Genomic DNA, 16,832 nt, shown 5'->3' with positions numbered 1-16,832 from the left:
ACTGCTGATCTCCTGGGATTTTCACGCACATCAGTTACTAGGATTTACTCAGAATAGTGCCAAAAACAAAAAAACATCCAGTGAGCGGCAGTTCTGTGGACAGAAATGCCTTGTTGATGAGAGAGGTCAACAGAGAATGGCCAGACTGGTTCGAACTGACAAAGTCTACGGTAAGTCAGATAACTGATCTGTACAATTGTAATGAGAAGAATATAATCTCTGAATGCTATTCTAAGATGTGATTTGGTGCTGTTTTGGCAGCATGAGGGGGACCTACACAATATTAGGCAGGTGGTTTTAATGTTGAGACTGATCGGTGTACATACATGTATATTAATTGCATGTTCAGTGGGATCCAAAAGTCTACACGGTGAAAATCCAGGGTTGAAAATCAAGTTTTTGGATTTTGAAAAAATTATTATAATAATAATAAGAGTTATGTTATGACGTACAATATTAAATATTAAAAATTCGAAACTATTTCTAGTTCACTAATCCATTGTAGGGTTGCAACAGTATGAGATTTTCACGGTACGATAACTGTCTCCGAAAATATCATGGTTTCACGGTATCATGGTATACGGTATTACACAGTTATTATTATCAGTTACAATGAGCTTTAAAGGAGTGAAAAGAGAAAGGTTTTTTTTTTTTTTTTTTGGTTGAACAAACACTTTATTATAATTGAAACTTGAAACCATTTTTTTAATGGAAGTATGTGTAAAAAAAAGTCTCCCTTTTGAAAAAAAATAGAATAAATAAGAAAGCTAACAGAATTATAATAATAAACCGAATTATGAACATGATACAAAAAATAGCATGTAACTATAACAAGTTATATAACTAAAGCATGTTAGTTTACATGTTAGCATAGCATGTAACATGTATATTACACAGGAGGAAAGGCTCCTCGTTACCATGGTTAGGTCAGTGTAGTTAGTCTTAAATAATAGTAATAATAATATCAAATTATAGTATTTATGAAAAAATAAGTTCTAGCTGAAACACATCTTGAAACTTTAACTACAAATGCCACTGTTGATATAAAATGAGGTCTAATAGATTCTACCGTTTGATTATTTCATATGACACTATAACATTTTGTCAAAATATAACAGTTACTTTTACTCATGTAAAATCATGAAACAATTTTGCAAAGGTGATGAATGTATAATGAAAAAACATTTGTGCATAGCACAGTGTTGCTCTTTTCCTCTTCAGTGCTGTTTGGCATGTCAGGGCCGCCTACTGTTTGAGAGGTTCGACTTGACTTCATCTGTAACACTTTAAACTAGAAAAGTCTCACTAGAATTGAAATTGGTCACATCAGTTTTGAGGTCTGCACTCCGCAATATTGAGGGAAGCCCGGTTGTTGCACATGCACGCCAGAGAGAAGAGCAGATCATGATCACTGGTTCCGTTACATTTGTGCGAAAGTGCAGATGAGAAGCCTTTAGCTGATCGCGAGATTATCATTAAATCTGCCTCGGCAGTCCTAAATAGACTATCACTTGGGCGGCTGCCGAAATATCTTCAATGGGAGAACCATGGCATTGTTCTTTCCCTGCTCTCCACGACCATGTCCGAATAGACCCGCGACCCACCAGTTGAGAAACACTGCTTCAACTCACACACACACCCACTTATGTCAGACCCCCTCACCTCGCTTCTCTCTAACATTTTCTCCGCTGCATGTGTGTGTGGGGGGTAAGTTGACGAGTCTGACAGGCAGTCGAGGAGGAAAGGAGATGCGCACGCGCCGGTGAAATTCTCCGTCCGGTTGCGTTTTGTTTCTCAATACCGTATATAAGCAAATGTACATGGTATGAAAACCGTCAGTTTTCATACCGTGGTATACCATGAAACCGGTTACAGTTGCAAACCTAATCCATTGTAAGTACATTTGTGACACTGGCCATTGACCTCTGTTCAAACGGTGAGATTTTCCACACAAGATGCTCTGTGGAACAGTCTCAAATCATGCTGGGATAACAACCAAATAAGAAATTTTAACATTTCAAAAATTTAAAAAATAATGTTAATGCTGATTCTAAAAAAAAAAAAAAAAAAATGGGAAAAAACAACACAAATTAGAAGCATTTTCACTAAAGTTCTCAGACTTTTGAATCCCACTGTACATAAATTGTAATGGTTGGCCAAACACAACAAGAAATTATACAAAAATAATTGATGATCTTGCTGTGTTGATGAGGTAAAAGCTCAATTGTTTTAACTGAGATTCAATTTTAATTAAGCTTTAATTGTTTACAGGAAAATAAATGTTCTTCCTTTCTGACTGTTTAAACACCTTCATATTGGTGTTGTATGTATATTTTGTCATTTACTTTGTTTTTGTTTTTCCCAAAGAAGTGTTGTGGAGTGCCGAAATGCCTTTTATTTTGCCTTTTAATATATTTATCTCTGATTTCTTTTGCTTCATATGGGAAATGTCTTTTCATGTTACTTGAATATTTTTTTTTAATAATAATGCATATTTATCAAGATCATATTCACAATTTTAAAAAAGGCAAACCATTTAACATTAAAGGTTGTATATTTTACTTTTCACAGGCAGCAAGGTGTTTTAAGACCATACTGTGTAATTTATTCATTGATGTACAATTTTACAAGGGTTGAGTTTTTCTCTCTTTTTTTATTCTTTTTTTTTTTTTTTTTTTTGTGGGTTGATTTAAGTTTATTTATTTTTTAGCTAAAACACCCATTTTTTGTATACCTTTTCAGTCTTGATCAAGATTCAGTGAGATTCTTGTGAGATTTACTGCAGGCTAATCTCAATCAGAAGTGAATCTGAACCTTTTGACCTCACCCATCTGCCTCTTGTGGAAAGATTAAGGTTTCTTATGTGGGTGTATGATAATTTTGTGACACTCTCATTTTGGGGCATGTTTGTGCTCATTTCTGTTTTTTAATCTAAGACTTCTTTTCTGTAAAACCTTGGTCATCTTTTTCTACCCACTTTGTTTTTTTTTTTTGTTTTTTTTTTGGTGTGACAAAGTAAACCCTTAGGGGGTGTTCAGACAGAACACGTTCTTGCATTTAATAAAAGCCAGAGACAGCGCAATGCATAGAACAGAATGTAGGTATCTCGAGAAGCTTTTTAAAAGTTTTTAAAATGCTGAAAAAACAGCAAGACGCAGAGCAGTGGTCAAAGGTAACATATGTTTACCTAGAAAAAACACTTAAAAACACAGTACAGATGGGCGCAAATACATGTTCTGTGTGAACGTCCCCTTTTTTGGTTTTGCTCTTTTTTTTAATTTATTTTTTTTTATGTAATGTACCAGACTACCTCTCCTCCTATTTTAATTGTTTAGTGTACATTTCATATGACTCTTGGGATAGATCAGCTTACTGCATTTCTACAGTATATAAGAGAATCCTTACAAATAAGCTCTATCTTAGACAAATATAGATCTCAGATTTAACATGGTTCCATTTACAGACTTTACTTAGTCATTTAAGATGTTTTGTTTTTTTTTTAGATCTTTGGTAGTTAAAGACATGGCCTATAAAGATATTAAATGAGCATGGAAACTCCAAGGATATTCTTAATATTTTTCTTAAGGGCTAAAACTGTAGACTTACTTGAAGGGTAGTCTTAAAGCAAAAGACCACATCTACACATCTACCTGATATGCATTGCTTCACAAACTAATCAAACTCAGTATCTTGGTTCTGTTAAAAATAGATCTTTTTTTTTTTTCAGATACAGTGTCATATATTTGTAATTTTTTGGCTTGGTCTTGTGGTTGCATTTGGTTTGCATAATTACATAATTGTACATTGTTTTAATAAATGTATTTAAATTGACATGTGTTACAGTTGTGTTGCGTGTCTCTCAATATGCAACTTTATTTTGCAACTTTATTTAATGGTACATTTATACAATGGTAAAAGATGTTGGATTCACATGCAATTGACAATAATATTCTGTAATTGGTAAAAGCACTCTTAGGGCCTTTACAAACAAAATTCATACTGTACAAGAGGAAATAAGAACATGGAATTGGAAGACAATGTTTGAATGTTTAGTTTGACACTAACACAAATATACTAATCAAATCAGTACATGATGCTTGTGTTTTTGAGCTTATTATATTAGCATTTCTCCATGATGCATATAAGAGCTATTGCAATTTACAGACTGTAATATATTAAGCTAAGAATGTACTAACACATGTATAGTGTGTAGAAATGTAATGCTTTTCTTTGAGTTTGACATACTAGTTTGGATGAATGTATTGTACTGTTGTCGTGTATATACAGTATATGTTAATGTTGTCACTGTATAACCCCCTATGAGGTTTGATTAGGTCTGTGCCACCTTTTAATTTTATTTTGACTGTATTGTGTGTTTCTCATATTTGTGTGACCGCAGCCCAATGCCATGTTTCATTATCTGTAACTATTACAGAAAGCGATGTCCTCTACAAGGATTTGCAGTACTCTTGAAACCTTTTATGCTTTGTATTTTCAGAATGCTAAAGTTCTTCACAGACATTCAGCATTCCATTGAATTTTAATTTTAATTTTAAATTATTTTTTTGCATTTGTTGAGTCCATGAGATATATATATTGACGTAAAAATGAAAATGCACTAATTTACCAAGTGATCCTTTTTAGTGGAAGTATTAAGTTACAAAGCAGAGTCCTAGCAGAGTAACCACAGATGTACATTAGTTCATCACATTAATTGTGGACTTTTTCCACTTAGGTTTGACAACCAGAAAAAGTCTTTATTTTACCAGAATTTTGAACATTTTGTCTATTGTTTTAGAAATGTAAAGCCTAACAAACTTCTTTTTGTGAAAGGTTTTGCTTGGGAAAAATGTGCTTGTGCTCTCTTTAAAATAAATTCCTCTTGGTTCAATGACATTTTATATCATATTATAACATATTATATCACATATTATAAATAATATATTTTACAGTAAATGTGGCTAAAGTGTCCATATGCTTTTTGGGGCAAATATATTTAGGGGCTAAAATTTTCAACTTTAACATAATTTAATGAACATGCATTATCTTCTTCATGCATAACCATTATCTAGTCTGTATTTAAGTTTTTAATTGTTTTAATTGAAGTTAAAATAACATTTTATGATTTGTTTTTTAGTTCAAGTTCCCCTCACTCCATTCTGTTACAGAGTAAATAAATAGACTTCCATTTGCCAATATCTCTTAATTAATATCTACACTAAAAGTTTACTCTGACTGTGTGTTTTTTTTTTAATATTGGTACTGGTGACTTATTTTAATTGAGAACTAAGTGTGGGAAAACAAAGTTGCAATAAGTGCAGTCGGGCTGTTCAACAAAGCAATGTCACTTAAAAAAAACTTTTAAGAATGTTGGAGTCCTACGTTTATTTTGAGTTCATATAAAAACATTACAATTTATTCAAACATGTTTCCCTTGGATCTCTGTACAAGCTTTAATGTCATCTTCATTAAACACCTATGTAAAATAAATACAAATACCATGAAATGACAAATATGCATTTTTCCAGTGAATATGTTACATGTATATCCTTTCTCCTTTTTTCTGACAGTAGGTCCCTCGCAGTCATTTCCGTATAAACAGCAAACACCATCAACATTTTTGGCAAGTTTATCTTTGGCACACAGTATTTGCTACCTAGAAATTTAAAAATGCCTCCTGGTCTGAGAGCCATCTAGATGATTGTTCCATTCCCAGAGAAGATTAAAAAAAAATTAAAAAAACATATATTACTGTGGTTTTTTTATATATATATATATATATATATATATATATATATATATATATATATATATATATATAAGAAGAGTCTACAGGAAATGGCTTTCAGGGAAAACAATCACACTGTGAATTTTACAATAAGTTGCAAAAACATTCTGTGAAAAAATAAACAGGTCTTATGCTTGAACAATGTTGCCATTTACTAGACATAAGAAGTTGGAAAAATGTTTTAAGTATTACAGATGTAGCTTAAAACACACTCAACTCTTTATGGTGCATTGGTACAAATGTAAATATGTCTGCAAAGGCGATGAGAATGTATTGGATTGTGATCCTCGCAGAATCACTTAGTCTCTCTGAATCCAACGGTTTCTGATGTCCCAACATTGTGGCATTAGTTGCCACCTGGTCCCTTCATGCTAGAGTCTTTAAGGGACTGATGGGCGGCCCCTGCACTGAGATTACAGGCTGAAGGATCGCAGTAACCAGGGGGGCCGGCTCGACCAGGAGGCCCAGGAACACCCGGCTGTCCCGGGACACCAGGTGGACCCCGCTCCCCATCACGCCCATCTTGACCATATCCCGGTTTTCCTGGTTCACCTGCAAGACAAAAACAGGTCAGTTATCTTTGCTCTCACTTAATTCCCATCAAAACCTCTAATTTGGCATTAAGTGGAAATATGTCAAAAATAATTCCTTATTTAAACCAAAGGTTGGAGCCGTATCATCCCTTTTTCCTAAATAGCTAATAGGCTTTGGTTGCGTCCCAGCCATGAATCATGATTTGCAACTTGCTAGTCATGGCAGTTGGTATAAGGGTGAGGGACATTCTCGTTCTAGAGAGCATTTGATTGGACAAAAATCTGTGCAGAGCAATGTGAGTCAACAATAATTTTGGTCTATTTTCACAGAAGAGTAAGACTTTATATGCGCACTAAAAGCAAAAAAAAAAAAAAAAACTTTAATTTTGATGTCAAGCGGTCCTTTAAGGACAATTTCATTTGCACAAAAATGAAAATTCTCTAATTTTTTACTCACCCTCATGCCATCACAGATGTGTATAGCTTTCTTTCTTCTGCAGTACTCAAATGAAGATTTGAGTACTTCAGCTCTGTAGGTTCTTTCAATGCAAGTGAATGGTGACCAAAATTTTGAAGCTCCAAAAAGCACATAAAAGCAGCATAAAGGTAATCCATAAGACTCCAGTGGTTTAATCCATGTCTTCTGAAGTTATCCAGTCAGTTTCCGGAGGCATACCTTGAGCTCTTCGAGCACACCGGCAAAGCTCTGAAATGGCCACGGGAACAGTGGACGGTTCATCTTCTGCTGCTGCTGACTGGGGAAGCCCAGATCGTGGCGCAACAGCTTCCAATCACCAACCTCCTGGACTACTTAGTGCTGCAGAAGTCCAAAATGCAACGGGTCAGCCGCAGCCAAGAAGGACACCGCCAGTGCTTCCGCTCCCTGATACTGAGCGAGGTCGGCCGCCAGTTTGCCTTTGCTCAGCAGCTCCGTGACACCTGCCGGTGGTGGGTGCTGACCAAGGAGGACAGCGACGCCGAAGATGTCATCAATCTGGTGATGCTGGAGCAGTTTGTCTCCTGGTTGCCGAAGGGGACGACTGAGTGGGTCCAGTGCCACTGACCGGCATTGCTGGACGAAGCGGTCCAGCTGGCGGAAGACCATCTGGTAGCGTATCCGGGGCCCCACGCCCTTTCTCCCTCTAATGTCTCCTCACCTCTTCTCTCTCCCACCCCTCCTTCCTTCCGTCCTGTTCCGTTTCCCCGGAAATGGGGGAACATTCCCCCTAGACCAGCTCCCCGGTCATGGGGGTTCCCAACTCCAACAAACCCTGTCTCTCCCCTCTCTTCCTCTCAGGTGAAGGAGTCTGAGGCCACAAGTGTGGGTGAGAGGCTTCAGCGGTCTGCTGGAGTTGCGGGGAGCCGGTTCATGTGCAAGAGCAGTGTCCGGTAATGGAGGTGGGGGCCTTGATCTGGATCCCCGATACCCCACAGACTGCCCCCAATCAAGCAGGGACGTTCCAAATACCCATGAGTATTAAGGGGGGTACATACCAAGCCTTGGTGGATTCAGGTTGTAATCAAACCTCCATTCATCAATGCTTGGTTCAGAACGGGGCATTGGAGGCAAATAATTGTGTGAAGATGAGGTGTGTGCAAGGGGATACTCATGATTATTCTATATTGACTGTCACGGAAATATTCTGTGGACAAAAGCATAATATTGAGGCAGTGGTTAGTCCTCGCCCCACCCATCCATTAATTTTGGGAACTAATTGGCCGGCTTTTCGAACTTTGTGCGGGGTTGTGTGCAGATGGGTTCTGTGAGAGAGTGAATCGTGTGGGATGTGCGAAGCACTGGTTGGGGAGGGATGGCCTGGGCTGCTTTGTGTCAGGCTGATGCTAGGGAAAGGGGAGTTGTCATCCTCCCCCGCCCTTAGGGAATTCCCGATATGGGATTTCCCGCTAGAGCAGTCCTGAGATGAAATCCTGAGGCACGTGTTTGACCAAGTGATAGTGATTGATGGTCAGTGTCTTCAGCCGGGCATCACACTAACATATCCATATTTTTCAATTATAAAAGATCGGTTGTATAGAGTGACAGGACACTCGCACGAAGCAAGATATGACCCAGTTGTTGGTACCAAAGAGCCGTCGGGAAATGTAATTCCAGGCAGCTCATCATAATCCAATGGCATAATCCAAGGACAGGGGAAAACACTAAGCCGTCTCATGGCCCATTTCTATTGGCCGGGAATCTGTTCGCCGGTGGTGTGCAGCATACCGTGAATGTTAGCTGGTGAATCCGCTGGCCGCTCCAAAAGGGCCATTTGCGCCCCCTCCCGTTGATTTAGGTCCCCTTTGAACTAATTGCCATGGACCTCATCGGGCAATTAGAACAGACTGCACGTAGGCATTGCTTTGCACTAGTCCAGGTGGATTATGCAACACGATATCCAGAAGCTGTGCCTCTGCGCAACATCTCAGCACGTAGTGTTGCGGAGGCACTCTTCAGAATTATCTCCCGAGTGGGAATTCTGAAAAAAATCCTCACTGATCAGGGCACTGCTTTTATGTCACGTACACTACACGAGCTGTACGAATTATTGGGCATTAAATTGAACTGGACAAGCGCATACCATCCACAAATGGATGGCTTGGTCAAACGATTTAATAAAACCTTAAAAAAATATGATTCGTAAGTTTGTGCACGAAGATGCTCGCAACTGCCATAAGTGGCTAAAACCCTTGTTATTTGCAGTGCAAGAGGTCCTGCAAGCCTCCGCAGGTTTTCCCAGTTTGAATTGTTATATGGACATAAGCCCCATGGCGTGTTAGACGTCATGAAGAAAAATTGGGAGGAGGAACCTTCACAGAGCAAAAATGAAATTCAATACATTCTTGATCTGAGAGCAGAACTCCACATACTGGGGCGACTATCACAGGAGAATTTGCTACAGGTACAAGAACGTCAGTCCTGGTTGTATAACAGGGAAGCTCGACTATGGGAGTTTGAACAGGGAGATAAAGTACTTGTATTGCTGCCCACATCGAGCTTGAAATTACTCGCAAAGTGGCAAGGGCCCTTTGAGGTCACACGGCGAGTCGGGGAAGTCGACTATGAGGTAGTGCGTACAGATAGGGGCAGGGCACGTCAGATTTACCACTTCAACCTAGTAAAACCATGGAGAGAGGCGGTCCCCATATCCTTGGCAATGGTAGTTCCAGAAAGGGAGGACCTTGGACTGGAGGTGAATCTAAAAGCCAATCAGTTCACCCCTGTCCCTTGTGGAGACCACCTCTCACTATTGTATGCACTAGCGTATGGAGGTTGCCAGGTTTCAAAATAATTTCTCTGACGTGTTTTCGCCTCTCATCTAATCTTATAAAACACCACATCGAGACAACCCCAGGGGTAGTGGTACATAGATGTCCCTACCGCTTACCCGAACACAAGAAACAGGTAGTACAGGAAGAATTAATGTCCATGTTCGATATGGGGGTAATAGAACAATCCCACAATGATTGGGCCGGCCCAGTGGTTCTGGTGCCTAAGAGCGATGGCTCGGTCCGGTTCTGTGTGGATTATACGAAAGTTAACGCAGTGTCTAAATTTTTATGCTTATCCAATGCCTCGTGTTGACGAACTGCTTAATCAGTTGGGCACAGCTCGCTTTTATTGGACACTGGATTTAACAAAGGTATATTGGCAGATTGCCTTAACGTCGATGTCCCATTAAAAAAAAATTGCTTTCTGCACACCATTTGGTTTACACCAATTTTTGACCCTTCCGTTCGGTTTGATTAGGCCCTGGCAACGTTTTAGCGTCTTATGGATAGGGTCTTCAGACCACATGCTGTGTATGCCGCTGCCTATTTGGATGACATCATTATATATAGTAATGATTGGCAGTGGCACATGCAGCATCTGGGGGCCGTTCTGAGGTCTCTGCGACAACTGGGGCTCACAGCAAACCCAAAGAAGTATGCAATTGGGTGGGTGGAGGTACGGTATCTGGGGTTCCACTTGGGGCATAGGCAGGTGTGGCCCTAACTTGATAAAATCACAGCGATTGCCACCTGCTCGAGACCCAAGACCAAAAAGGAGCTGAGACAGTTCCTGGGGCTGGCTGGCTATTATCGAAGGTTTGTGCCTAATTATTCGGACGTCATCAGCCCGCTGATTGATCTCACTAAAAAGAGAGCTCCAGACCCGGTCCAGTGGATGGAGCAGTGCCAACAAGCATTCACTCAGGTAAAAGCTGCACTTTGTGGCAGGCTGCTTCTGCATTCCCCTGACTTCTCTCTCCCTTATGTTTTGCAGACGGACACATCGGACAGGGTGGTGGGTGCCATTGTGGGATTGCTCTTCTGTCCCAGGTGGTGGAGGGGTGGAGCTCCTGGTACTGTACATTAATCGGAAGCTCTCTATGAGAGAGACGAAATACAGCACCATAGAGAAGGAGTGCTTGGCCATCAAGTGGGCAGTCCTCACTCTCCATTCACCCTCTGTTCTGACCATGCCCCGCTCCAGTGGCACCACTGAAGGATGCCAACACCCGTTGGTATCTGGTACTCCAGCTGTTTAAGTTCGAGGTGGTCCACAGGCCGGGGACGCAGATGGCTGTCGCAGACTTCCTCTCCAGAAGGGGAGGGAGTAGGCAGGCCGGATAGTTCCCCCAGCCTGTGTCGGATGGTGGGGTTATGTGGAGGCGAGGGCATGGTCGAGCGTTCGTCTGGGGAGAGAGGAAGCGGTAAGGGTTTTCACCTAAGATGAATTGCTGGTAATTACTGTTTCTGTGTTCGCAATGAGAGACGGGGGAATAAAAAGGGGCCAGACCTCAGATTGAGAGAGAGAACCCAGCTGACAAGCTACGTGTGTATTGGCCACTGCCGTTTTCATGAGAGAACCTGTTGAGTGATTTATCTGAAGCGACACCATTGCGCATTCAAGCGAACATGCTTGTGTTATTAATACATTTACCTTTGAGTTGGATTCACTGTCTCCCGCGTCATCATTCCTTGAACCTGTTACAAAAACTTGCTTCCTTCTGCTCTGACAATGTTCCCCAACTCTGAGGATTGTTTTTTGTGATCAAGAAGAAGATGGATGGCCACAAGCAATCAAACAAAGCCGAGCTGCTTAAATGTTTGTGCCAGGAGTGGCATAAAGTCACCCAACAGCAATGTGAAAGACTGGTAGAGTGCATGCCAAGACGCATGAAAGCTGTGATTGAAAATCAGGGTTATTCCACCAAATATTGTTTTCTGAATCTCTTCCTAAATTAAAACATTAGTATTGTGTTGTTTAAAAATGAATATGAACTTATTTTCTTTGCATTATTCAAGGTCTAAAAACAATGCATTTTTTGTAATTTTGACCAGTTCTCATTTTCTGCAAATAAATGCTCTAAGTGACAATATTTTTATTTGGAATTTGGAAGAAATGTTGTCAGTACTTAATAGAATAAAACAAAAATGTTCATTTTTGAGCAGTCATTATGAACAAACCATACCTAAATCAAGAGAAACTAATAATTTTGCAGTGGTCTCTTAATTTTTTCCGGAGCTGTATATTATGTATATATGCACATGAGTCATATGGACTGCTTTTATGGTGCTTTTATAATTCATTTTCATCCTATTGTCGACAGCCCCAGTCCCCATCCACTGTCACTGTATGGAAAAGGGCACCTATTCTGCTATATATCTCTTTTTGCGCTTCATGAAAGAATGAATGTCATATGGGATTGAAATGACATAAGGGTGAGTAAATGATGAAAGATTTTTCATTTTTGGGTGAATTATTCCTTAAACATCAACTGCCATATCAGGTAGAATCGCTATGACATTATTTGTAAAGATACCCACAAACTCCTGAATGAAATGTCTGAAGATATATTTTAGTTCTGGATGACACTGAAACTTATGACACCGGCAAACAGCATGCTGTCTGTTTCAGTTACACCACTGAGAAAGTGACTGAATATGAAATCCTATTTAAACAGACAAGTTAATTCAATTGACAGATTGACAGTGACATACAGTATATAGGAAAAAACAAAAGGCTTCATTTACATCCAGTTAATTATATGTCTGACAGCATAATGTAATACCAATTTAATATTGTTTTCATAAGTCAGTTACCAGAATGGAGCTAAATATAACTCCAGCATAATTTTTTTAATTAAATAAGTTGCTTTGGATTGAATGGTTTGCAGACAACATTCATTAACAGTGCTTTAATTTATGCATTTGGACAACATGGCTGAATATCAGAAAAAAAGTGAGGTCATTGTGAAGTAGAGGAACTGTGATTTTCACTGACAAAAGAAAGCAGAACATTAAAAACATAGTCAGAACTGACCTGGTAGGCCAGGAGGTCCTGGCATGCCTTTGGGTCCCCGAGCTGTAAGTCCTCTGTCTCCTCTGTCTCCCATCTCACCTGTAACAAGTACCCACACACACATACAGTTCAATGTTAGAAATACTGTCATGACTGTATCTTTACATACACTACACTTCTGATTTATTATCAAATTTCATGTGCATTTTTAAGGGTACAGTGAGCTTTCTTTCGTAACATCAAAGGGGTCTATCCAAAGGGTCAAGATTTGGCAGGTTAGAATGGGCCAGTTAGCCCTTGCTGTTAATTGCCATAACTATTCTGCTACCATAAAGCATATTCACTGATGAAGAAATTAAAATTTAGAATTAAAATCCCATTCTTCAGGGGGGGTCTTGCTCCAGCCAAGCAACTATCATTGAGATGAATAGGAATGCTAATGTCTAGGTATGGGCAAGTTTTCACAATGGAACCTGCACCTAACCAGTGGCATAGGTTTCATATGAACATTATGGGGGATGCATTCCCCTATCAACCCACCACCACATTTGTTTTATTTTTTTATCTACACCTGCATTAAACAGCCTATTAGACTTTTCTGCCAAATGTAAAAAGTAAAGCAATTATGAGGCACAAAACAATTCACAAAACAACATAAATTAAAATGGTAATGTAGAAAAATGTCAAAACATTGTTTTGGCCAAAAAAACATGTACATATACATTATTTTACGCACAACAGAACAGAAAACTGAGGTTGCAGTGGGCCCACCATTTGTGTACCTCAGCAGAAATTCAGATTTGTCAGACCAGGCGATGTTTTTCCAATTGTCTACTGTCCAGTTTTGGTGAGCCTGTGCCCACTGCAGCCTTAGTTTCCTGTTCTAAGCTGACAGCAGTGGTAACTGCAGGGGTCTTCTGCTGCTGTAGCCTATCCGCCTCAATGTTCGACATGTTGTGTGTTCAGAAATGCTTTTCTGCATAGGACTGTTGTAATGCATGTTTATTTGGGTTACTGTCACCTTCCTGTCAGCTTGGACCAGTCTGGCCATTCTCCTCTGATCTCTGTCATTAACAAGCCATTTTGGGCCACAGAACTCTGCTCACTGAATGTTTTTTGTTTTTGCACCATTCTCTATACACTCTAGAGACTGTTGTGCGTGAAAATCCCAGGAGATCAGCAGTTACAGAAATACTCAACCAGCCCGTCTGGCACCAGCAATCATGCCACGGTCAAAATCACTGAGATCACATTTTTTCCCCATTCTGATGGTTGATGTGAACATTAACCAAAGCTCCTGACCCATATCTGAATGACTTTATACATTACACTGCTACCACACGATTGGCTGAATAGATAATTGCATGAATAAGTACATATATATATATATATATATATATATATATATATATATATATATATATATATATATATATATATATACACATACACACACACACACACACACACACACACTCACCAGCCACTTTATTAGGTACACCTGTACATCTATTTATTCATGCGATTATCTGCACATTTGTTATTTATATCTTCAGTTTTAGTGTGTATATAGGAAATATAAATTTTAGATTCCCAAACATTCTTTTTGCAAATACAATAGAATAAAATAGAAGAACAGGGAGCCTTGCAACAGATGGCATGGCCCCCACAGAACCCCCCTCTGAACATCGAGTCAGTCTGGGATTACATGAAGAGGCAGGAGTAATTGATACAACCTAAATAGATAGAAAAACTGTGTCCAGGTGTACCTAAGAGAATAGGTGCTATTTTAAAGGCATTGATTTAGCTTTTTTATGTTTGCTGGACTTAGTGTGACATTAATTGATAAATTAAAACATTTTTGGCATGATTTTCGACACTATGCAAATCCTCAATATGCAACATTTTTCACAAGTTCCTAAAGCTTGCACTGTACTGTATATACTGGCGGCCAAAAGTTTGGAATAATGTACAGATTTTGCTCTTATGGAAAGAAATTGGTACTTTTCAGCTGATCACAATGTATAGTCAGGACATTAATAATGTGAAAAATTACTATTACAATTAAAAAAAAAAAAAAAAATTCAGAACTTCTTAAACTACTTCAAAGAGTTCTCATATAAAAATCCTCCACGTGCAGCAATGACAGCTTTGAAGATACTTGGCATTCTAGCTGTCAGTTTGTCTAGATACTCAGGTGACATTTCACCCCACGCTTCCTGTAGCACTTGCCATAGATGTGGCTGTCTTGTCGGGTACTTCTCACGCACCTTACAGTCTAGCTGATCCCACAAAAGCTCAATGGGGTTAAGATCCATAACACTCTTTTCCAATTATCTGTTGTCCAATGTCTATGTTTCTTTGCCCACTCTAACCTATTCTTTTTGTTTTTCTGTTTCAAAAGTGGCTTTTTCTTTGCAATTCTTCCCATAAGGCCTGAACCCCTGAGTCTTCTCTTTACTGTTGTACATGAAACTGGTGTTGAGTGGGTAGAATTCAATGATGCTGTCAGCAGAGGACATGTGAGGCATCTAATTCTCTAACTAGAGACCCTGATGCACTTATCCTCTTGTTTATTTGTACATCTGGCCTTCCACATCTCTTTCTGTCCTTGTAAGAGCCAGTTGTCCTTTGTCTTTGAAGATTGTAGTGTACACCTTTGTATGAAATCTTCAGTTTTTTGGCAATTTCAATCACTGTATAGCCTTTATTCCTCAAAACAATGATTGACTGATGAATTTCTAGAGAAAGCTGTTTCTTATTTTTGCCATTTTTGACCTAATATTGACCTTAAGACATGCCAGTCTATTGCATACTGTGGCAACTCAAAAACAAACACAATGTTAAGCTTCGTTTAAGGAACCAAATAGCTTTCAACTGTGTTTGATATAATGGCAAGTGATTTTCTAGTTCCAAATTAGCAATTTAGCAGCATGATTACTCTAGGATAAGGTGTTGGAGTAATGGCTGCTGGAAATGGGGCCTGTCTAGATTTGGTCAAAAATGACTTTTTTCAAATAGTGATGGTGCTGTTTTTTACATCAGTAATGTCCTGACTATACTTTGTGATCAGTTGAATGCCACTTTGGTGAATTAAAGTACCAATTTCCTTCCGAAACAGCAAAATCTGTACATTATTCCAAACCTTTGGCCACCAGTGTATATATATATATATACAGTACTGTGCAAGTTTTAGGAACTTGTGAAAAATGTTGCATTAAATATTTGTTGGCCCTAGAATAACATTTCTGTCAAACAAACATGTCAGTTGTGCTAACCCGTAACATACCCTTAAAATCAGGAAAATGATTGATTCATAAGAGTATTGTTATAGCCCCAGCCCTAACCGTAAAATCAAATTGTTTAAAATAAAAGTTGTTCCAGGACCAACAAGGATATCCTACTTGGCAAAATCACAGTATGCTCTCCAAATTGGCTCTCCCATAATGGCTCACCTTTTGGCCCTTTGACACCCATAAGTCCTGGAGGCCCTTTGAGTCCGGGGAGTCCTCTTGCACCAGCTTGCCCAGGGAAGCCGTTGTCACCTGGGGGTCCTGGAGGACCAGGGGGACCAGGCCTGCCAGGCAGTCCGGCCGCACCAGACTCGGGTCTCCTCAGACTGGCAGCCAACTGGGCCAGCTGCTCTGAAATAGCAAAAAGCAAATGTGCTAATGAGTCTGAATGCTCCCCTACCATTAGCACATCTCATTTTTATTTCATTTCATCCATTGGTTTTTCAGTTGCCCTCACTAACTGGAGTCGTATAACACTGCACTCTGACTGCAGTGTGATCTGTGTATTGTGTCTCTGTGCTAATGTTAGGGCACCTCCTTGAGGTTGATACATTTTTCTACTCTTTGTCTTTTCATTATTCCATCAATTTTATGGAGGTTTTTCAAAAAATCATTGTATTTAACACAACAGTAAAGTATTTATTTAATGATATTAAACTTCTAATTGGAATTTTGGGTTTTTCATACTTCTGAGTCATTCCTAACGGAGGGATCTAAAGATCTTTGTGGTGTGTGTGTCCAGGTATTCCCTACGTTGTGGGGACCAAATATCCCCACAAGGATAGTAAAAACTGACATTTTTGATGTTGTGGGGACAATCAGTCTGTCCCCTTGAGGAAAACAGCCTATAAATCATACTAAATGATGTTTTTTGAAAATGTAAAAATGCAGAACGTTTTCTGTGAGGGTTAAGTTTAGGGGTAGGGTTAGGG

General features: G+C 39.3%; 1 protein-coding gene across 1 annotated transcript in view; it reads right to left on the bottom strand.

Moving 5' to 3' along the window:
• Nucleotides 1–299: 299 nt before the first annotated feature.
• Nucleotides 300–16,832, bottom strand: part of LOC127412423 (collagen alpha-1(IX) chain-like) — a 39,175-nt gene continuing 22,642 nt past the window's right edge. Inside the window, exons 30-32 of the mRNA XM_051648763.1 lie at nucleotides 16,063–16,251; nucleotides 12,629–12,706; nucleotides 300–6,340 (exon numbers count right to left, since the gene is read on the bottom strand). Of these exons, the coding sequence (XP_051504723.1) occupies nucleotides 6,135–6,340; nucleotides 12,629–12,706; nucleotides 16,063–16,251 (473 nt within the window). The 3' untranslated portion in view covers nucleotides 300–6,134. The remainder of the gene's footprint in view (nucleotides 6,341–12,628; nucleotides 12,707–16,062; nucleotides 16,252–16,832) is intronic.

Source organism: Myxocyprinus asiaticus, chromosome 21, assembly GCF_019703515.2.
Source record: "Myxocyprinus asiaticus isolate MX2 ecotype Aquarium Trade chromosome 21, UBuf_Myxa_2, whole genome shotgun sequence".
Taxonomy (NCBI): Eukaryota; Metazoa; Chordata; class Actinopteri; order Cypriniformes; family Catostomidae; genus Myxocyprinus; species Myxocyprinus asiaticus.
The sequence above is the reverse complement of the archived record's forward strand: the minus strand, read 5'-3'. Positions and strand labels throughout refer to the sequence as shown.